The sequence below is a fragment of the Lactuca serriola genome, chromosome 5 (genome assembly GCF_051521515.1).
Source record: "Lactuca serriola cultivar US96UC23 chromosome 5, Lser_US96UC23_V15, whole genome shotgun sequence".
NCBI classification, from domain to species: domain Eukaryota; kingdom Viridiplantae; phylum Streptophyta; class Magnoliopsida; order Asterales; family Asteraceae; genus Lactuca; species Lactuca serriola.
Window position 1 is genome coordinate 294,424,212 of NC_136412.1, and position 23,916 is coordinate 294,448,127.

General features: G+C 32.4%; 3 protein-coding genes across 5 annotated transcripts; 2 read left to right on the forward strand and 1 right to left on the reverse strand.

The window, feature by feature from the left end:
- The first annotated feature begins 217 nt into the window (after positions 1-217).
- On the forward strand, positions 218-751 carry LOC145050645 (uncharacterized). Its single transcript, XM_078998863.1, has one exon. It carries the CDS (start codon positions 218-220, stop codon positions 749-751), a length of 534 nt encoding a protein of 177 aa, XP_078854989.1.
- A 2,127-nt stretch (positions 752-2,878) lies between these two features.
- On the reverse strand, positions 2,879-3,244 carry LOC145050646 (uncharacterized). Its single transcript, XM_078998864.1, has one exon. The coding sequence runs from the start codon at positions 3,242-3,244 to the stop codon at positions 2,879-2,881; it is 366 nt and encodes a 121-aa protein (XP_078854990.1).
- A 16,741-nt stretch (positions 3,245-19,985) lies between these two features.
- Positions 19,986-23,660, forward strand: LOC145054676 (uncharacterized). 3 transcript variants are annotated; one of them, XM_079002913.1, is made up of 12 exons: positions 19,986-20,278; positions 20,358-20,402; positions 20,483-20,534; positions 20,610-20,683; positions 20,774-20,904; positions 21,040-21,148; positions 21,345-21,505; positions 21,628-22,194; positions 22,436-22,909; positions 22,985-23,104; positions 23,180-23,247; positions 23,351-23,660. In XM_079002913.1, the coding sequence occupies exons 1-12, from the start codon at positions 20,254-20,256 to the stop codon at positions 23,487-23,489; spliced, it is 1,965 nt and encodes a 654-aa protein (XP_078859039.1). In that variant the 5' UTR covers positions 19,986-20,253; the 3' UTR covers positions 23,490-23,660. The 3 variants fall into 3 exon arrangements, with proteins under 3 accessions (XP_078859039.1, XP_078859040.1, XP_078859041.1); XM_079002914.1 differs by having other exon boundaries at positions 19,988-20,278; positions 23,378-23,660; XM_079002915.1 differs by lacking the exon at positions 19,986-20,278 and having other exon boundaries at positions 20,605-20,683.
- The last annotated feature ends 256 nt before the right edge of the window (positions 23,661-23,916 follow it).

A 23,916-nucleotide genomic window follows, 5' to 3' on the forward strand; every position in this document is an offset into this window, starting at 1 on the left:
GGTGGAGAGTGTAAAGGCTATTAAAATTCAACTTGTGGATGTATAAGAAGCTTTACTTCAAGTTGGAGAAAAAGATAATGATGTTGCAATTGCAAGTGAAGCAACTTCACTAGCAGAAAAAGAACTTGGTGACTTTGAATTTTTGGTATCAACTATTATTTGGTATGAAGTACTAAACCATGTGAATATTGTGAGTAAGAAGTTACAATTAAAGAATATGCATCTTGATAATGCTATTACAGAAATAAACAAATTGATTGGGTACTTCAAGAATTATAGAGAAACTGGTTTTTCAAAAACGATTGTTGAAGCTAAGGAGATTGCTATTGAAATGGGTATTGATCCAATATTTCCACAAAAGTTTTTAATTGAAAGGAAAAGAAGGTTTGATGAGAGTTCAACTAGCGAAGAAGTTTCATTTACACCTGAAGAGAATTTTAGAGTCAGTAAGCTATTTCTTCTCTTGAGACAAGATTTGAACAATTCAAAGAGTGGCAGAGTATTTGGTTTTTTATTTCCACATAATTTGAGGGGAATTGAAGATAAAGATCTTAAGTCGTATTGTCACCGTCTTGAAAAAGTACTCAAGTTTGAAGAAAGATCGGATATTGATGCTGATGAACTTTATACCGAGTTGAAATTATTTGAGACATTGGAAACCAATGAGTTTAGCAACCGTATAGATGTTTTGAAGTTTTTGAAAAACTTGATTATTTCCCAAATTCAAGCATTGCATATAGAATATAGTTGACTGTTCCAGTAACGGTTGCATCTGCAGAAAAGAGTTTTTCAAAATTGAAGTTTGTGAAATCTTACTTACGTTCCACAATGACACAATAAATACTTAGCGGTTTGGCAATGATATCTATCGAGAACGAAATCTTAGATAGTATAGACTATGAAGAATTGATCAACCAATTTGCAATCAAGAATGGTAGGAGCGCTTCAAGGATCGTCGATTAGCTGTTAGGATATGTAATTACTCATCAAAATACTATGATTTTCTTTGTCTATTGCTATAAAGTTTATCGTCATTTTAATAAAAAATATTAGTTTGTGTAAGTTAATTTGTTACACGTTAAGGCCTAAGTGCCTTTTTTATCCATCTCGTCCTGGGCAATTGAATCATCAAAATCGGCTCTGTTAACCATGACACTATTGTTTAAAAGAATTGTTCATGAATTCCACTTCTACAACTTCTTTTTGTTGACCAATCATTCACTTGGAGTCAGGGATCGTAAAGATGGTAACATTTAAATGTAAACCTATGCAAATCAATGTACAAAGAGTTATTTTGAAGAAAAAAACTACTCTGAAACGAACAACAAAGACAACAACAATTGACATACGAGGCAACAAAGGACTGAAAGAATAATAGAAAGACTGAATTGGAAATGACCGAAAAAATAAGGGCTGATGAACAAAAATGAAAAAAACAAGGATTAGTCAGTAATACTGAGGCATAATATATTGATAATTGAATTCATATATATATATATATATATATATATATATATATATATATATATATATATATATATATATATATATATATATATATCTAAGTTTATAACCCGTGGAAACCACGGGTTATAAAATTAATTAAGTTTTCATAATAAAAATTTATAATTATTAATCAATTATTTTAAATAAATCATTTTATATAAATTATTAATTAAGAAATATTTTTTTTAACCGACAATTTTATTGATGATGCACCCTAGCAAGATACTAGGGGCCATAATTAACATCCAATAGAGAAGAAGAAAACATATATTATTTACAGTTTAATGGTGATACACACCACTTATCCCACTCCATTTTATCACCTATTTGACTTCTATACTTTCTCCAAGTAAATTTAATAGCTTTGATGGAATCCACAATATTTTCCGGTTTTGATGTCTCACCTCTAAAAACTCGAGCAATCATAGCCTTCCTTAAAATCCAAAGAGATCTGTATATAATATTGGTTAGTGCTTCTTTCTTTTTTGGACAATGTCCCCATTTTCTGGAAAAATCTAACACCTCATTAACCCCAGAAAAATGATTGAGTGGGAATTCCACACCAGCTAAGCACCATATTTATAGTATCCTTCGCCAGACTGTAGGAAGTGAGAATGTGTCTAGTTGATTCCTCTATGTCTGCACATAACCCGCACATTGGGGATGGAACAAGAATGTTCCTCCTAGCCAACGCCTCTGCTGATGGGATCCTGCCCTATTTTGCTTGCCAGATAAACTCACCGCCTTTTTTGGAACCAAATTTAGCCACCAAAATTCACCATCGCTGACCGGATGTGATGCTATGTCGAGTCTACTTTGCAGCTTCGCCACGCTAAAATTCCCATCCACCACAAAGTTTGAACTCCACGTTAAACCACCATCAATCGTATTCATTATCTCCTTCACATCTATATTCAGCCTCCAAAATCCATTCTTAGCTTTGTCAATACTTGACCATACCCCACCCATATTATGTTTTGCAAAACAATACCATGGCCAGTTTGGAAGGTTATGAAAACCACTTATAATTTAGGCCCATAGAGATTGAGGGTATGTTTTGAACTTCCACCACCATTTAGCAAGAAGAGTCTGATTTACGTTTCTAAGAGAAACCAAACATGTCCCACCTACATCCTTAGGAGCTTTTAGTTTATCCTATGCAACCTAATGCACAGTTGCCTTTTCCGAGCCACTCCCTCATAAATACTGTCTTTGGATTTTTTTTTCAAGCTCTTCAATGATTCCAATGGGGGCTGGAAATAATGAGAAGTAGAAAGTTGGAAGGTTTCCAAGTAAATGTTTCACCAAAGTCACCATCCCACTTAAACTCAATGTCTTAGCCTTCCACACGGAGAGTTTGGAGCGGGTTTTGTCAATTATCGGCTTCCATGCTTTTTTTCTTATTCATATTCTCACCGACTAGGACTCCAAGGTAAGTAAATGGAAGAGAAGATAAAGCGCAACCCAATGGTCCGACCCGACTACACACCTCCTTAAATTCAACTCTAACACCAAAGAGCCTTGACTTGTTGGAGTTCACCTTTAACCCCGACACAGCATGGAAACACCGAAGTATTCTAGCCAGGTTGGAAACATTTTTCGTTGACCAATCTCCAATAAATAAAGTGTCGTCTGCATAAAATAGATGAGAAAGAGAGATGTTAGTATTTGGAATGGGGATCCCGTCAAATATCCCTTTCTCTCTGGCAGCTTTCATCATAACATTTAAACCCTCCATCATCATTATGAAAAGGAGTTGCCTAATATATCAATCAAATTTCACATATAATTAGAAAATGTAAATTTAAATTTTGAAATGAGTTGCCTAATATATCTACATGACACATGACATAATATTAATGAGGAGTTGTATTAAAGTGACATTTGGCAAAATGAGATTAAAATTATTCATTTATTAGAATATATATATATATATATATATATATATATATATATATATATATATATATATAGAGAGAGAGAGAGAGAGAGAGAGAGCTCGGTTCATTTGTTTAAACTAATTATTGTGTTATTGTATGCATAAATATGGGCCAATCAAAATTAAATAAAAAATTAAATAATTAAATAAATAAATAAGGGTAATATAGTAATTTGTTTTGTAACTACCAAAAATAATCCCTATAATCATGGATCCACTTAAATGATTAGGACTTTTAAACCCGTGTTCCTTTTGATCGGTCAAAGATGGACGAAGGCAGATCAATGAGCGCAGGTCACGGAGACTCAAGAAATCAGGTGTTGGAATCGTTTGGGGGTGCTGTCGATTGGTGGAAGCCGAGGTTGTGTTTCCGGTGGTGGTAATCGAAGAGACAAGATCTTCAGAGTTCTTTGATTAATAGGAACAGAAGAGAAAGGAGAGTGAGGGCAAAGGAGGTCGCCGGTCTTTGGCCGGTTGCGAATGGGAAACGGAGGCTGTGAAGTTCGATGAGAAGAAGAAGCGAAGTGTAGCTCCAATTTATAACAGGTTTTTATTCTTCTTATTTCGACTGTTCTTTTGTCGAATTCTTCAAGTCTGTGATTTGAAACTTCATCTCGATGTATGCACTCTGTCTTCATCCTTTTCCATATCACCAACCCTTATCTAGCCTTGATTTGAAACTTCATCGAACGTTCTAGTTCTATTTGAAGTTTCAAATGGGTAGATACACTAATGAAGCTTGTTTAATTTGGGGTTCTGTATGTTATCATCTCACTTCTCACCATGAAGTTACTAATTGGTTGTTAGATAATATTATTAGTCTTGGTAGCTGCTTTGTTCTCAATTTGGTTTCAATTCAATTTGTGTTTGAACCAGTCAATCTGTAGACCTTCACCTTGAAATTGGTTTTCAAACTCAGTAAGTGATCAAGTATCTTCACTATTCATCAGCAGTGGCTTTGCTTTCATTCACCCAAACTCTTATGCAGACATATCGGCTATTGAAGTTGTCCCCCTTGACCGAGTCGACCCAGCCCAGGTACAAAAAGGCCTAAATGAGTTCACTCAGAAACTGAGTTCAACCACAACTGACTTGAAGAAAAGAGAAGGAAGAACAATGGTGATGATCTCTTCTTTGATTGGGTATGATTCTTTTGATTGGGTTTTACAAGTTAAATAGATAAAAAAATCAATTATCTTGATGATCTTATTGTATAGTTGTAAATTTTGATAGATATGGAGTAAATCGTGATCTAAGGGAAAGAAAACATAAACGTGTGGTACAATTCTTGAGATTGACATGAAGAAGATAAAAAGAATCATGAATTCCAATTCTGTTGGAATATAAACTACAATTTGGTTTTGTTTTGACAAAAGTTGATGCTTAAAGAACGGACCGCAAATTTGGAAGTGATTCTAAGCATTCTCAGAGAATATTATTCTTACATGATTTGATTCATGACATTTATTTTCGTTAAATGTATAATTTCATCGATGATCAAGGAAAGATATATTCTTCTGATAGAATAATCTACAATAGAATGATATTAGTATATGTAATAATATATTCTGCTAGAATATTCAGGTCGAATAATATATATACTTTTATTTGTTATTAGTGAGTATTTCATTGTCATAGACTATTATATAAAGTTTTTACTTTTTTAAGAATGTAATGAAAAATTTGAAGTTGTATCAAAAAATATGTATTAGTCGGTGTCGGCATCCGCATAGAATATTATTCTAATAGAAATATGTATCCTGAAATTCATAGAGAATATGATTCTAACAGAATAAAATCGGGTTTAATTATAAAAATTACGTTATAATTAAAATTAAAGTAATTTAAAAAATTAGAATTTTAAAATCAAGAGAGTTAATTATCCCAAAAAATATGGAATTTTCCTTTTTTAAATTTATCTCAATTGTCTAAAATACCCTTAGAATGAAATTAAATGGTATTTTTCAGTTATCTTTAATTTAATAATATATATTAATCAATTTCTTATATTAAATAAAATGATTGGCCCATATTTATGCATACAATAACATAATAATTCGTTTAAATAGAATAACCTAAGCCTATATATATATATATATATATATATATATATATATATATATATATATATATATATATATATATATATATATATATATATATATATATGGAAAAGTTCAATAGAGAACATAATTATTGAACCAATTTTTTTTTCAAGTTTTAGAGTTTATTCTTTATCGAAAAAAAAACTGAAAGTATCTAAATTCATAACATTACATTGTGAATGTTAAATATATTTTTCGGATTCACCGTGTGAATTTATATTCACATTGTGAATTTGACGATTTTTTTTTTCTTTCGAATTTAATATCATTGGAGAAAAGATAAAAATTAAAGTTATGAATTTCTGTATTTTTAGTTTTTTTTTATAAAAAATAAATTCTAAAAGTTGAAAAAAAAATTGGTTCATTGGTTATCTGGTTAATTATAGTTCTCTATTGAATTATATATATATATATATATATATATATATATATATATATATATATATATATATATATATATATATATATATATATAACAATTCAATTGTCCTAAACCTTTAATTATAGTATTGGTGACTTCAGCGTTTACCATGCTTCTTAACTAATTTGTTTAGTTTCATTTGTTTTATTAGTTAAGGATACAATAAGATTATAATCGACTTATTTTCATATTAATAGGTTGAACGTTTCATTTAACATAATTTTTATTTTGTAGTTGTTAATATAACTTTAAAAATACTGTTAGGAAGACAACGTTCTTGTCATTGTTGTCGTACGTTAATAGACTACAAGTCAAATAAAAGTAGTATTTTTTATTGAATAAACAATAATTCTAGTCAATTTTGTGTCTCTTTCATTATCATATGAGAGAAACATAAGCAATGCTTATCTATTTTAGGGCAACTTTATCAATTTCCCACTCCTAAAACAAATATTAATTTTAGAAGAATAAATACATATAAGAAATGTCAAACTTTGATTGGAATCGAAACCAAATTAAAACATATTTTAACATTTCTAAAACTGATTTTTCAGTCGTAATTGAAAATTTAATAAGTTTCCTTTTCTAACAAATATTATATTCAATCATTTTGACTTACGAACCACCTTTGTAGCAGGTTCAACTAATTGTTAAAGGTTTTCTACAAATTTAGGTTTAAGTAACTTAATACTTAATTAACTTATCTACTTTCTTAATCATAAATATAACGATCACCACTACATCATCATGTTTTTAACCACTTAAATGTCGTATTTTCAAATGGATTTGAATACTCATAAACTCATAATCATGCAACCCGCATCGATCACTATCAAATTCGAATAAAACACAAAGATGCAGCAACTCGAATCGACCGGTTTAAATCAACCATACACATACGACATGTAACATAAATACAAAATATCTCCGAAAACAAAATGCATATGATAGAAAAAGATTTTAGTGGCCCGACAGATTTGAATATTAAAGTTCATTGCCACTTTTAAAAATAGTAACCATTGTTTTCTTTTAGGGTTGGATTTCTTATAACATAATGATTTTCTTGTTTTCCGTTTTAATTAGAAATTTTCGACGTCTTTCTTACCCTTTTGTGTTTGTAGTATAATATACGAGAAACAAACAATAATCATTTAAACAAACTTCTTACAACAATTGTATTCGGTACATATTTGGTAAAAAAAAAAGTTAGTTAGTGTGTTGGTTGAACCCTACAACCAACCAAAGACACATATGCACCTAAGTTGGTTGTGTTTGGTCATGGGGACATGGAGTTAGGCTCATATGGTTACAAACCCATGCTGTGATGTAACCATTGTTGTTGCTTTGCTTCAAACTCCAACAATTATTTTCAAATTTAAAAAAAAAAAAAAAAAAAGTATTTTTGTTATGGCGTATAAGAGTAAATTATTATTGATGTACATTAGCATAATTACGTAAGGCGTAAGGCGTTTTTTGTATTCTTTGAATATGAATTATCGGATCTATTAAGAAAAGAATATATTTTGTACACTCAAACTTCCCAAGAATTCGAGCCTATCTTTAAAGTGGGGTCGCTAGTGTCAAATTTCTATCAAGAATAGTAAATTACTATAATACGCTTGTCCTCCTTTTAAACTTTTTAGTTACCAATTTGATAACTAACATTTGATAAATCAAATTAAAAAATGACACATCACCAAATTAGTTGTTTATGTTTTTTTAGTTCGTAAAAGTATGAAGTCCTTATCATCTCAAAATTAAATGTCGTAATAGCTGCTTAGTTTCTAAATTGTTAATATTCATTATATTATGGGGATTTTAATATGTTTAATTTTATGTTCCCTAGTGTAATCTCAATATAGATCTTGATAATCTTAAAAACCTTTGAAGTGTCTTTAAATATTTACTTTTGGATTTACAGTTTAATTTATATATTTGACTCATCTGACTATTTATAGTTTATTCTCAGTATTTATTTTACTTCACTCAACAAATTTTGAGAGGTGAATATAAAATTGTAGTAAAAAACGAGCAAACTTTTATATATATATATATATATATATATATATATATATATATATATATATATATATATATATATATATATATATATGATTTTTTAAGGCAAACTTAGTAATTTTCTTATAATATGTAGAACATTTTCCATTAAATATTACTTGTTTTTGTTCTAAAATAATTTAAATTACATACTTTCAAATAGAAATTATTATTTAATTCAAGTTTTATTTTAAAATTAAAAGTTTTATGTTTCAAAAAACTATCGAAAGCTGATTTTAAAACACGGCTAGATTCATTCCATATAAAATATATCTAAAAACACTTTTTAGGTATTGTTTGTTTTTTCGAAGGGATAATTTATGAAGTTTGCAGAACACCTCTGCAATCATCTGTAGCAGAAGAGGTGGAACAAACGGCTGCAGCCTATAATAAAAAACATGTTTGTTTTTTAATATCTGCAGACTGTTGCAGTAAACTAAAATTTAAATAAACTAATTTTATAAACTGAAAATAATTCTCAACACCAAAATTTTAATAATTCTACTATTAAAATATTAAAAGAATACTAAAAAGAACATGTAAGAAAACAAAAATATAAATCCTTTTAAAAAAAGGTTTAAAAAATATAAAAGAAACTAACAGTTTTATTCTAAAAAAAACTAATTTTCAAAAACATAAAAAAAACTATTAAAAAAATTAAGATAGTATTGCAAACGATGTCTACGAAATTCGTAAAAAATTACACATGTTAAAAAAGATGTAACTGAAACTAAAAATATTATTAACAGAAATGATAAAAAAAAAATTAAAAAAATCAAAGTTTTTTTTTAAATCAAGTTAAAATTTTTTATGGAAACTATAAAAATGAATTATATCAAATCCGTAAATAAAAGTTTAAAAAAACCAAAGTTTTTAAAAAAAAAAAAAAAAGCTATACTAAAGTTCTAAAAAAAACAATCGGAAAAAATAAAAGTTGAAGAGGCAAATCAAGTGCTGCGTCACGTAGTACATGCGCAAAGGTTTTGTAGTCTGAAGGTTTTCAAAAAAAACAAACTGCTGCGAGAGAAAAAAATGTTACGTTATACTGCACTGCACAGAAAAAATGATTTAAAGAGATTTTTTTTAAAAACAAACAGAACCTTGGTTTCGAACTGGTTTAGGTTACTGCAATTACCCAAAAAGCACACATCAAGCTTTCAATTTCAAATATTGCAAAAAAGATAGAGAATCCATGATTAATGTTATCTCCAGACTCCAGACTCCAAATTCCCAATATCCTTTATCCAAACAGTATCTTTGTTTAAATGGACCCACATAAGACACTTGGTAGGCCTTCTAAGCCCGACTTACCTTTCCACAATAACTATTAAGATAGACAACCATATCCATTGTAGTCAGCCTTGCGTGGAAAACCTAATCTTTTTAAAGAATATATATATATATATATATATATATATATATATATATATATATATATATATATATATATATAACAGAAAATAAAAATAATAAAAAATAAAAATATTAGAAAGTATAAGAACAGTTCATAAAACAGTGAACCGATCACAACCTTATACTTAAGTCCAAAGTCTATAGGGGGGTCTACATGGTCACCCTTATGGACGTATAAATTTAAATTACTACCAAATTGTCAATGAATAAATGCAAGTTAAAGTTTTGATGTTTGCATAAAAGAAGACCACGATGAATAATTTATAGAAATAATATACAAAATTACAAATTGTTAGTTTATTTCTCCTCAGACTGACATTCGCCAACGTGCGATGGCCATATAATTATATGAAATTTATTTGGGGCTTATGTTTGTATGATTTGAAGCCCAATATAAAGATGAGTTGATGCTTAATGGGCCAATGGCTTTGTTTGTTCCATACGAACAAAGTGACAAATATCAACAATAAAAACCCTTTGGTGCTCTCGATGTTTTAATAAAGTTTATAAGGATTTGGTAAGCAAGAAAAAAAAATTAAGAGACAAGTCAAAGAATATTGGGGTGATTTGTTTCCAGCGTCGTTTGTGGTTGAAGAGTGTGGTCTTGTGTTTTGTTTTTGAGAGCTGATTTTTCTACATGTTATTTTTCTTCATCGAAAAATTAATACACGGATATTTATACCCTTCAACCCATTTTAATGTTAATTTATGATACTAAGAAATTAAAGTTTTTGAATTGATCTCAATCTCCAGATTTCTCAACAAACTATCCCCGCCATCATTTTCTTAAAACGAAGTTTTGCCCTCAGTGGAAAGAGGCAATGTTGGGGGGGGGGGGGGGGTTGGTTCAAACATGAATCCATCATATTTCATCTTATCAAATAAAACAATGGATCGAAAACATAAAGAATCAAATGTTCTTTGAATCTGAGTTTTAAGATGACAATCAAAATCAAACTCATATATTTGCGACAATTAATACCACACCGCATGATACATTTATTTAGTTGACTGATTCTTATTTCCATTATGCATGCATTATTTCCCAGTCAAGAGTAGTTGTTTTAGTCCATGTCTTCCATTTCCTGCATATTCCCATTTCCAGCTTAATTTTAGGACCTAGTTGCATATTTAAGTTGCTTGTAATCTATTGTTTTGGGTTACGAATGAAATCAATTCCAAAGTTGCTCCCCTTTTCCTATTATGTTCTTAGGATATTAGTCATCTCGAAATAGACTTTATCACCGCACACCAACGTATTAGAAAGAGAGAGAGAGAGAGAGAGAGAGAGAGAGAGAGAGAGAGAGAGATGGTTGGGTGCATAGACATCTTGATTGTATACAAGTCTTGCACTCGATCTACAAGTCATTAACTTGTTCATCGTATACATGTTATTTGAAGCTGTTGTGTTGAAGTTCTTTAAATAAACGTTTGTTTTGTTGGGCGCCATGTGTATGTACTCGATTAAAGAAGAAGACGAGATGTCAGATTGTTTTGTGGCTTTCTTCCAATCTGGATACTGTTGGCGATAGTTCAACAACATCTAGTCAAATTTGATTTCAATTTTCTGGTACTAAAATACCGAATCGAGAATTAATGACTCCTCATTAGTATGAGTTTCATCAAAGATTTCGAATCGGTATCCAATGAAGATTGCACTTTATAAATGCATCATCCGTGGAAGAAGTAGAGACGAAAGCTTTTTTGAGACGTGTAATGACTGAAGAGATAGGTTCTACTTCACTTGCCCTTTAGATCAGAAGCATCACTGACTGAAGAAGTTACAACGTCGACTAAGAAAGAAGGAGGAAGTTTTATGTGGTGGTAATCGCGTCGTTTGGAAGCAAATCAGTTTGGATATCTCTCTTCAATATCATAAATTAAAAATAGGTAAATTACACCGATCGTCCATCATGCATATGACAAAACTCATATTTAGTCCCTATTTTCAAATATTAACTCGGGCCATCTGTAGGATCCCAAAATTTAAAGAGATTTGACTTTTAGTTAAATATTGACCAAAAGGGCAAAATGATCATTAAGAAAATTTTTATAGATGAGATAAGATGAGTAATTGTAAGAGAGGAAATGCATTTTGGTCAAAAGGATAAAATGGGTATTTTATGTTTTTTGGGATAATTTTGTGACTTAATAGATTAAGACCCATATTACATTAGTGAGAAATGACTTAACGGAGTTTTAGAAAATATCCCCACCCTCGCGTGGATATAAAGATCATAGAAAATGTGTTAGAAATGAATAAGTTATGCGCATTAGAAGTTGGAAGAAAAAACCGTCCCAAGCTGGAATGAAATCAGCCATGAAGGTTGTTGATTTACAGCCACCACAGCATGACAAGGTCCTTGTCACGACGTGGTGAGGGAAAATGGTGATTCAGAAGGAGTCCTTTATCATAAGTAGTAGGCAATGTACTTTGCACCACATCGTGGTATATGGATATCACGACACGGTGGAGAAAGTAGGATGCTAGGGGAGATTGTCATCACGACTCGGCCATAGGCTGACCAAGACCTAATATCGTGCACAAAGGCGTGGTGGAATTCCCACCATGATGCGGTTATACAATCAGAACACCGGTTTTAAACCTATTAAAGCGTCATTTCGAACCAAAACACCCTATAGTTGGGGAGAGCCGATGGGTGCCAATTTTGAGGCCAAGAAAGAGATTGGATGGGATAGTGATGGAGCCTAAAAAGGGTTTAATATCCTTACACTACTAAGATAATGATTTATCCATCTTCTTAAGCTTTAAGCTTTAATGGTGAATGTGTTAGATTAGTGAGAATACTTGGTTTGATCAACCTATATCTTATATATGATACCACTAAGAGTGTTTAGAAGCTTTAATCAAGCTTTGTGGTTGATTTCCATGGTGAAATCAACATATTGAGAGCTAGGGTTTGAAACCCTAAATAGTAGTAATGATGAATTGATGCATTAGAAATTAGATAGTAATAAATTAGGTAGTATATGATGCTTAATTCATTGTTTGGATTGGATTTAGAAGTAGAAAATGAAAAGATAAAATATTGATCCATAAGTGACCATTTTGACATAAGAATGTCATTAAGCTCTAAATAGGTTAATATAAGTTTTAAGTAAATTGAAATGTTTTATGAATAGGACTTGAGCAAGAAGATGGGTCCGGATGCATCAAGTGAAGATTGGGGGGCAAATGGAAGTTAGTCTTCACTAACTAAAAAGGTGAGTTATAGCTCCCACTCTCTCATTTAAATTTGATTATATGTTTATAATCATTGTATGTATGTATATATATTTATGAGTACTTATGGATTTTATAGAAAACAAAACATGTAATATACGGAAAAACAATTAACAATTAATAGGGTACATGCATCCTATAAAGGGTCTATGTCATACACCTTGAAAGCAACATACCATGAACAACTAAACCTAACATAACCCTAACTAATTTTGAAAACTACCATATTTTGGGTTACATACCTTTTGATTTGTTATTATAAACAAATCACATCAATCCTTGTAGTTGTTGAACTTGGAAAGCTTAGCACCAAAGAGATGATGCCTCTAATGGTTTGTACCCAAACCCTAGCAACAAGAACACAAGGGGATGGAAGAGAGGGGAGTAGAAATTTGGTTCTTCTAATTATGTAGGAGTGGAAATAGTTATGAGCCCAAGGGGTCCTATTTATAGTTGATAGGATAACCCTGGAAACCCTAATTTGGAATAAAATAATAATATACTTAATCCAGGTAGTTATCCAGATTCTTTATATCAAGGAGGCTTCCAGAATGCCCCATAAGAGCACTCCAAAACCATCCATAAGGAAAGGTTCTGGAACCCTTCCCTTTTCAACTTTGAACATTGTTAGCTACAGTCCTTACACCTTAATTAATTCTAATTAATTCCAATTAATGTTGATCAATTCTAAATTAATAATTCTAATTTTCAATTAATATATTAATCATATAATATATTAAAAAAATCATTTATTTCAAATTCCAATTAATTTATTATTCATAGAATAAACTAACAAATTATCCTCTCTCTTCAAATGTAATCCTTCTTAGTTGCTAGTTATGAGGGCAACCCAAAAAGGAATTTGCTTCTAATTCAAGATATACAAATTTAGTTATTGGCTTAGACACCCTAATCCAAAAATATCCCACTCGGATAAGTCTATAACTACAATTCCAAGTATAGACCTTGAAGTGAACAACAAAGTGTGCTTTCCTAAGCCACTGCCAAACTCTTATTCAAATCAGTTGTCGGCCCTAAGATAAATGATCAGATATTCCTTTGTTCTTTAAGATATCATATGGACATGAGACATGGATCATAATCAATCTCATTGTCCAAGATTATGTTTCTCGATTTCCCGATTAGTAAACACTTTATTGGACTTCAATTGAATAGATCAATTAGTCCTGGTTGGGCCCAACACTTATAATGTTAAGTTACTGATGCACTTACTCACCAAATCATATATGATACTATGTTTTATAACATCAAGTTACTGTTGCGTTTACGTAACACCAATACACAACCGATTTATAAATTTTAACTTATGTATCTCTGTTTGAAGAATAGTAGATATTATTGTCTTAGAAGTGACAAGATGTAACACCCATTTTAGGTATGATTCAATTCATTATAATTTTTAAGTCTTCCTTCTTGGGTGGCCACGGTGTGGTGTAGCTTCACCATGGCATGGTGTTATTTTCATGAAACATGGGATTTAATGACTCGCCACGGTGTGGCAACTGATTTAGGAGAAAACCCTAATCCTTGGGCTCTGGGCCCAATTTCAAGGACATTATGGCTAGGGTTTCATGATCATTCAACCTCCATCACCCTATCAAGACAAGAAACCCTAACCTTAGCCTCCATTGCATTTGTGAACTCATTTTGGTATTTATAATGACCTTTGAAGGAGAAAGAAGCATTTGGTTTGGAGAAACACCTTGCAAGCTTCATCTTTATCTTCTAGCATATCTTATGGACCTTGGTGAGTGTCCAAGTATAACACCCAGTTTCCAGATCGGATTGACTTTGGGCTTTGAGGAGTCAAGGCATGATTTTTGGATAGAAATCTAAGGCTCACGACATGACTATGGAGAGGTCACGACATGAGTAGTAATAAAATAAAAGTTTGGATTTAAATTGAGCTCACAGCATGAGTAATAGTGGCTCCCGACGTAAGATGCGTTGCAACCCAACCCCATGATATTTTAGGGTTTCTTTCATATTTAAACGCCATAAACTTCATTTTAGGGTTCCTAAAGTCTCCTTCATCCTTAAGATCAGTAAAACCTTAAACCTAGCCTCTCATTGTGACTAGGATTGCCAAATCCTTTAATAGTTTGAATGGAGACACGTGACTTTAATCGTGCTTCCATTCCCGGTGGTCAGTGTTTCATTAAGCAACCCTAACCCTAAATCGTTATACCATCAGCTGCCACCATCAATTGTAGCACCTTCAGCCGCCGCCCCTGTCGTGACCGAGCACCACCCTCCGCCAACAACCACCTCGCCGCCGAAAATGCTACCCTAATGCCAGAGACGTCGTGGTAGTCGAATGAACCACCGAGACCGAGTGTTGAATCTTTGATTTGTCGTTGTGCTGGGTGTGAGAGAATGGGAAGCTGCCGATAAGTCTAAATGTCACCCATCTTCTTTCTTCTTCTTCGTTTTTATTGGTTGAACATCGTGGGACGTCACCGCTGCTGCCGGTGGCCTTATGGCTGTCGTTTTCTGTCCATTCCGGTAATGGCAGCCACCGTGAGGTGGCTGAATACAAGTATGAGCAAGTATATAGGCTGTTCTCAGCGTCTGTGGTATTATATGCGAGTTATTAACCAGAAAATCCACCACCAGCACTTATGGAAATGGTGGCTGCCGCCGCCTGTCGCTGTGAGCCACCGCCGACCACCACTGCCCGAGGTGGCAGTGGGTGGTGCATGGCCTAGTGGAACCCTAATGGACCTAAACACTTAATCTTGGACTGGGCTACTTTGTGATTGGGTTAGAAAACCTTAATTTTGGGTTTGTTAGTTTGGATTTTACCGGGACCCGCGGTTGGACTTTTAGATTGATATTGTGAATTATGTCCGACTTCATTGTGTGAATGACCTAGTGGAGTAATGGACTTAATGGGTTAAGTAAGATACACTTAACCCTAATTGTCCTTTAATGTGAAAACCCTGATTTTACTTGGGCCTTAAGTTGGGCCTTTTTGTTGGGCTTTGGTGATTGGGCTATTGATGGGCCATCCGAGAACAATCATGTGGACTAGAATATGTAGATGGGCTTTAGGGTAAGGCCCATATGAGGGTTTGGGCCCAATTTGAAAAATTGGGCCATTGTTGGGCTATTAGTGGACCTTTGCGGACCCATTTGGTATTGGGCCTCGGTGGGCCCAATGGGCTTGGGTTATTTATGGGACTAGTTGGTGGACCATATTTAGACCTAATATGTGAAGGTTCGATCTTAGATCATAATGGGGTTAATTGTGGGTTTGGCTCAGTGTTAGAGGCCGGAGTACAGCAGCAACATTTATAGGATCTGTCTGCCATCCGAGGTGAGTCTTCTCACTATACTTACCTGTGTGGTAATTTATGTGTGACCGGAGGGTCTTATTCGTGTTATTGACCGGAGGGTCTTAATACGTTATTGACCGGAGGGTCTTAGTACATTATTAACTGAAGGGTCTTAATTGTTTATAATGTGATATGTGTTATCGTGCATACTGTCTTTGTGACTTACGCTGTTATATTATTTTGTGTATATGTTGATCCTATGTGCTTATATTGAGTTATGTAATATTTGTCTTTATGGTGTATGCTATATTATTCTGATTGAGTTGGGACCGGAGGGTCCCACTCGAGTTGTGAGATCGTAGGGTCTTCACTGAGGTGGAACCAGAGGGTTCTCACTGAGACACATGACCGGAGGGTCCAACCCGAGCTGTGAGAACCGGAGGGTTCTCACTGGGACGCATGACCGGAGGGTCCTTATCGAGATATAGCCATGAGAGGCTAATTATTTTTGTGGTATTTTGGGGAACTCACTAAGCTTCGTGCTTACCGTGTTATGTGTTATGTGTTTCAGGTACTTCTCAAGATCACGAGAAGGCTCCGATTTGATTGTACACACGAGATGGAGTTGTGTTTCGAGGATCCTGGATTTTATTCAAATAATTATGAACACACGTTGTTGATAAATGATATATTGAGATTTTATGAAAAGTGTTGATGTCATTTATGTGATTTTAAAAATGAAAAATCCGTGCGAAAATTTACGGTGTTACACAACTCTAGTATGCATCCTTAGAATTTGCACCAAGAATCCAAAACATTACCACTAAATAAGCTTTTTCCTATTCTTTAACTACACTTTCATTCCAACAAGTTTATATATATTTATAAACCCTGATTTATTTCTTCCTTTTAAATCCTTTCTATAGAAGTACACCAAACTCTAAAGTTATTTGTACCGGTAAGTTTACATCTTATAACGGTAGTAATAAAATTATGACTAGTATGACTATAACAAGTCTCACTAATTTAAAGATTACCAAACTCCTTAGTGACAAAAGATGAAGATGTTATGTCACCAATTTTTATTGAAATATGAATAAACCAACCACATATACATAACCTTTTACCAACTAATAAGAAAAGGACCAAAGTCAATTCAAAATAATGACCAGACAATCCAAATATACCAAACCAAAACAAAGATTGACAATTCAATTTAAAAATCATGTTTATAGGCAAAGGGATTTCCAAATCCTAGTAAATTTAGAAACCACTTGCTACAATCAAACAAGGTATTAAGTACTTATAAAGGAATCCCAATGTATTCACCCAATTAGATAAGTGAATGAAACTTAAAGAGATCAGGATAACAAAAATCTTACCACAAGGTTACAACAAAGAACACAACTAACATGAGCCGAACACAAACCCTAGACTAGGATTTTTGAAAAAAACTTATTCACACCAATTCCAACCACCAACATCGTAATGATAAGAATGAGATTTGAGAATTAGAAAGAAGAACCAGAAACCCTAAAACATTATGAATAATAAACCCAAAACTATTTAACAAAACTTAGAAAATCGATCAACCATATTAAGGTTACAATTAATACAACAAAAATGAGCATAAGAGAGAGGAGAATCTTCGTCAAAGAAAAGAAATTAAAGAATATTAAGGTCGTTGATTCGTTAAAGTGTAAAAACCTTGGATTTCATACCATGATTTTTAAACAAAAACCTTATTTATAAAACTTAACAAGGTTTAATACAAACATATTCAAGTATCTTTTTTTAAGTATCTATTTGATAGAAATACGTTCAATCATTTGAGAATAAATGAAAAGTTTGATTAACAACAAACAATTACTCATAGTAAAAAAAACAGATCACAACATTCGAGCAAAATTAGATCACCGTGCTCATATACGTCAAAGAATGAGAGAAACGATTGCAGAGTGACGATTGTATACAAATTGTTTCAACTACTTAACAAAATAACCCAACTAGCAATGATATAATAAGAATAATTGATATCCTATCCTTAATCTTCTAACAACCTTCTAACAAAGTCCATACAATTCACACCATATCGATTCGTGTGACCTTTTACTCCCTTTACTCCCTTCTACCACCCTTAAACTTTAACATAAATATTTTATACCCTTGCAAAAAACCGACTTAATAAAGGTAATTAATTTTGAAGTAGGATTAGTAAATAGAAAAATTTACATATTTCAATAGATCCTTGATTGTGTGCTCTCATATAATGTTTTGGTCCTTTTGGACGATAAGTCATGAGCAGGGCCGGTCCATTGGTTTTTCATGCCCTGGACGGAGATGTTTAATTGTGCCTATTTATTTGTACCAATCCTATATAATTTTAAGTTTATAAAAAACAAATTTTAAGAAGTTAAATTTAAGTCATATACAGTAGTCCACAAATATGATTATTGGACAGAACATTTAGTATTATGTTAGTATAAGTTAAGAGTCCCCTTTTTATAGTTCTAAGCCTAGAACCATTCCTCAATACTTTACCAGATGTCCATATGATTATGGATCTTCAAACACAACAATCTCATTTATTTAAGAAACTTAAATAAAAATAATAACTATGTATTTCATGTATTTGTATCAAAAAGAAATTCTCCTAAATGTTTAACAATCAACAATTTTGTCTTATGCTACTAATAAACCGCAAAAACAACAATCAAGTTTCTAAAATGGAAGCCCAAACAAAAGCGAAGTATATCTTAGTGCATGTATACATCAAATTACTGAACTTGAAAAAAGAAAATAAAAAATCAACACTTGCCATAACTTGGAGAAATGTTGATTAAATCTTATTTCATGTTTCACGTACAAATTGAACATTAACACAACTTTTACTAGTTTCAAGTACAAACGAACATTAACACAACTTTTACTAGTTTCTAGACTTCACATACATAAATTCTTTCATTCTTACGATATGCCAATTCTAGACTTCACATACATATATGAGTGGAGAAATAAAGGAACCAAGAGAAATCGACATTAATCCAAACAAAAGAAATAAATCCAGGCGGTTGTTATCAACATAAATTCGATTGCAGAAGAGAAATCGAGTTCAATAAAAGAAATCAAGTTGAAATCGACATTGATCCGAACAAAAGAAATAAATCCTCCCAAATTAGTGATGACTTTCCTTCAATCCTTATAGATAAAGAATAAGAGGTTGAAGATTGAAAAGTCGACTTCGAGTCTTCGACTCTAGATTGTTCCGATCAAGGCAGCCGAACGAAAAAAAAAAAACGAATTAGAGAAAGATCGAGTATAAAAGAAGAAAAGTGTGCGTTTTTTTAGCAGCACTTCCTATGCGACTAGAGGTTATACCTTGTCTCCATGTCTCCTCGACTTCTACCTATCTCTTCGTCTTTAGTTGCCGCCTTCACTTTTCAAGTTTTCATCCTTTTTGTTCGCGCTTCCCTTAATCCTACATAGCTGGACTGGATTTCTATTATGGATCTAAAAGTTTGGCCCAAACAAAATAAACCCATAACAACTTACTAAAATTTGTTGCCCTCCTGTGCATTGATGCCCTGGGCTGTGGCTCAGCTCGCCCAGCCCTTGGGCCGGCCCTGGTCATGAGTCATGACATAGCGGGTTAGACTTAACAAATGCAACATGTCATTAGCCAAGATAACAAGATATCTTTAGTTGTATTTACTTATGAGAGCATGGTTTATGGTTGTGTTAAGTTTTCTTTTAGCATTTGATGGCCAAATGTTGTGATGTCTTATTTGTTTTTTATGATCATCTAATCTCTTGACTATTCACGATGATAATAACGAAAATACTCATCAGCAAGATGGTAATGATGTTCATTTGGTATATAAACATATAAATTAGAGTTAGACTCATGTGCAAATCTTATACTTTAATCTACTTTGAAATTAATACTTAAAAAAGATAATAATAACAAACAATAACACCACTCTACCAAGGATCAATGTTCAGCTTCTCCGCGTACTAAATTCATACTCAAATGATCAAATTTTCATGTTACAGGAGATTTTTAGGGTTTATGTTATCTTGGTTTATTTGAGTAAGACAAAATTTGGGGTTTCATTTATAGCATATCGTGGATAAAATTTGTTGATACCCCACCCACACAGACGCAATCGAATCACAAACACAATTATTCCATCCGAAAGTTTGTCAATTTCATGCATTACCAAATACCCAAACGAGCAATCACTTCGATTCATTCTCGTTGCTAGCCAATGCCAGGATCCATTCAAGTTTCAGGTACTTATCTTCCTATATTCACCTCTAATTTTATGATATCTTCAAGTACTATACTTTTCATGGTCCTTCAATTTCATAGTTCTGGACTTCAAGGAGCTTCCATCTTCGTCAAATTCTGTAAAGGGTATGCGATCTGTTCATCGCCTCTATTCGTGAGAACCTCGAAACCATTTGAACTAGTTATTGATCCAATTTATCATGTAGTTGCATTGGGGAAAGTCGAGCATGAAGCTGGGGAGAAAGAGACTTTCTCTTTGTAAGATTCCGAACTCTAAACTTAATTATTGTCCTTGTTTATAAACACTGATTCGACATATTGATTTTAGCACAGTCCATTAACGAATCTGCGCGACAATTTGATCATCTCAATTCAGGATTCCGAGGGAAATCAAATATCACATTCAGGTTTATCATAAAACTCCCGAATTCATCTCACATTGTGGACGATTTGGTTAATTTGATTCTAATCAAGGATCAATTTGATATTTGGCTTAGGTATTCGAACCATGTCTATAATTGAAAAGGGTACCTGGGATGACTTGTTTCCCATTGAAGGAGGTGGACTTATACATATGAAGTTGCAGTTCATTCTTAATGATGAGGAGCGTAATAGGATTCGTTCAGTGGTACTCTCTTTATTTTTTTTCTTTCACCATTATTTCATTCCATGATGTATATAGCCATATAAGAGTGTTTGGATGTGTTGTTAATGTTAATCAATTTCAAGTTTTTGGAAGTTATGTTTATCCTTTTACTTGTAGAGAGAAGCTGCAATGAAGAAGAAGCAAGCTGAGATTCTTAATAGCAGGCTAAGAAAGACAGAAAGTGCCAAATCTCTTACATCATTGTTGCAAAGACATGAGGTCTCAGGTTTGATCTTGCATTATCTAAAGAAACATTTAGGCCTTGTTTCTTTTTCTTCTTTCTCATTAAGTAAAACATAGAATGAATGAGGACAAATTTATAAAAAGTCATATAGACTACTAGATTAAGTCAACTTATGTCCCTATTAAATCCATTTGTCAATTCCCTCTTACACTGGAATTTTCTGAAAGGTTTTGTCTAGATGTTTTGAGGGATACGTCTTCTCAATATTTTCAAAGAAGCAGTTCTAATAATGATGCTGCAAAAGCTCGTAGCTTGAACCTTCTTGATGATATTTCCTTGAAGGCTGCAGAATCTAGCCATGTGATAAAAGAAGAATCTTTTCAGAAGCAATCATTCACAGTTAAGTGTTATATAAAAGTCTTGAGTATGATAGAATCATGAAAGAAATGAAATGGTTCTTTTTCTTTCTATTGGAATGAAAAAAGTCAAAGTCAAAATCAAAACCTTTTCTTTTGTTTTAGGATCCTACAGATAAAAAGGAAGAGACTTCATTTCCTCCTACAATCAAAACTCAGGCTTCACAAACAGACTTGATTAAGAATACTGAAGCAGAAAAACCAGATTTATCAGGTGACAAGTTATATGAGCAGAATCTTGAAGAAAAAATCACAAGTGACATAAACATAACAAACAAAGAGACCACATCTACTCCTTCATTACAAGAAACTGAAGTGAATACAATAAAAGCCAATGAGATTCAACCTTCATTACAAGAATCAGTAGAAGACACCAACATTCATGCATCTGAATCAAAACCATCAAATGATGAAAAGTTAGATAAGCAGAATCTTGAAGAGAAGATCAAAAAGAGCAAACTCTCTACATCATCACAAGAAACTGAAGTAAATACAATCAAGAACAATGAGAAAAGATTGCAAGAAACATCTTCTCAAGATATAACCTCATCAAGATCAATTATTGCCAAAAAGATCAAATCTTTTTCACCTAAGGTAGAAGGTGAACAAGATAAGATAACTCCACGCAATATAAAGAAGATGATTAGTGTATTTGAAAGCAGTATATCTCAGGTTTGTATACCCATCTTTAAAATTATGTTATTGAAGTGTACAATGAATTAAATCCCTAAAAAGACACACGATAAACACACTAAAGCAAAAGGGATTTTATCATTATATTTAAAATTATGTTATTGAAGTGTACAATGAATTAAATCCCTAAAAAGACACACGATAAACACACTAAAGCAAAAGGGATTTTATCATTATATTTAAAATTATGTTATTGAAATGTAGTGTGAATTGATTTCAGGATCGAACACCTCTAAAGCCTTTGAGTATGAAATCATACAAACTTGGAACTTTACGTGTTAAAGATAATGATCAAAAGTTGGAAACATCGAGTTCAACAAGGCTTAGAAATTCTTTTAGCATGAGTGATTTACAAAAAAACATTAATGTAACAAAAGAAGAGCAAGATGGTTTTGAAAACTTTGTAACACCAAGTGAAACAAATGATTCAAATAATGAAGAGAAGTTTTCTCTCATGGAAACAAACACAAAGAAGCTTCCGGAAACATGTGAAGAAGATGCAACGGTTTCGGGAAGAAAGCCTCTTGATAATGAGAAGAGCATTGAGCATATTGAAAATGAGAGTGTTAATGGTGGAATGAGTTCAAATGATAATCATGAGGACTTTGAACATGATATTGATTGCAAGATTGAAGAAAAAGATCATCAAGAAAAGATTGTTGCTTCTAATTCTATACCCGAAATTGTTGTGAAAGTAAGTGACTTTATCTCTATAGCTCTTGTTGTATCTTTTTCTTGATTTTGTGTCTACTTAAAATGTAAATTTCAGGGTGAAGTGCAATGTGGAAATGATGAGAATGTGAAACAAGGTGAAGAAATTGTTCATATTTTGGGAAACTCAAGTCCGAAAAGTGTAGATGAAGAAGCTTCTAATGGATCGGTTAAACAGGTTAAAGTTTTTCTTTTTGATCATATAATCTTTTTTAAAGAATTTCAAGATTCTAAATCTTGAATTTATTTTTAGGTAATAAAAATAGCAATTGTGGTAGGATTTGGAGTACTTGTTTTCTTCCTTCGACAAAGGGAGCATCGGTATGTTTAAAATTATTTTATATAAATAATCAATATAATTGATGAGATTAAATTTTATTGAACTAATAATATACTTTTTTTTTTTACCAATATGACTTGTTAGAGATAAACAATGTATAATTTTCGACAGAAAAGGCAAGAAAAAGGAAAATTATCGTGCATTGAAGAATCAAGTGTTCATGAATAAACGTGGATCAATTGAAGAACAAAGAGTGAAATTTGGTGTGATGAAGATGTCTTAGCTTGGAATTTATAAATGTGTTGCATAAGTCATGGACTAGGAGTTGGTTTATGTTCAATAGCTTATAATGTATGTAAATTTACTTTTGATGCTATTTTGAATTGTTTTGTAATGTTGGATCTTTTACTTCGAGTTTTTATATGAAGTAATAATATTGTTTACTTAGCTTTCACATGATTATTGGAGTTGTTTTGACCTTAGTGCAAAATCAGTAAATTATTTTTATATAAAAATAAGAGTAAATTATACGAATGGTCCCTATGGTTTGGGGTAATTTACACGTTTGGTTCCTAACTTATTTTTTTAACTCGGAAGGTTCCTACTGTTTGTTATTGCTACACGCTTGGTCTCTATTGTTTGTTTTTGTTACGCTTTTGGTCCCTATCTTACGTAAAAAGACAATTATTTAAATAGAGAAAAATGGTAGG

Coding starts and splice junctions, on each gene's coding strand:
- LOC145050645 (XM_078998863.1), top strand. CDS start 218: ATGCATCTTGATAATGCTATTACAGAAATAAACAAATTGATTGGGTAC.
- LOC145050646 (XM_078998864.1), bottom strand. CDS start 3,244: ATGGAGGGTTTAAATGTTATGATGAAAGCTGCCAGAGAGAAAGGGATA.
- LOC145054676 (XM_079002913.1), top strand. CDS start 20,254: ATGCCAGGATCCATTCAAGTTTCAG. Junction 20,403..20,482: donor TTCGTCAAATTCTGTAAAGG/GTATGCGATCTG, acceptor TTTATCATGTAG/TTGCATTGGGGAAAGTCGAG. Junction 20,535..20,609: donor GAGAAAGAGACTTTCTCTTT/GTAAGATTCCGA, acceptor ATTTTAGCACAG/TCCATTAACGAATCTGCGCG.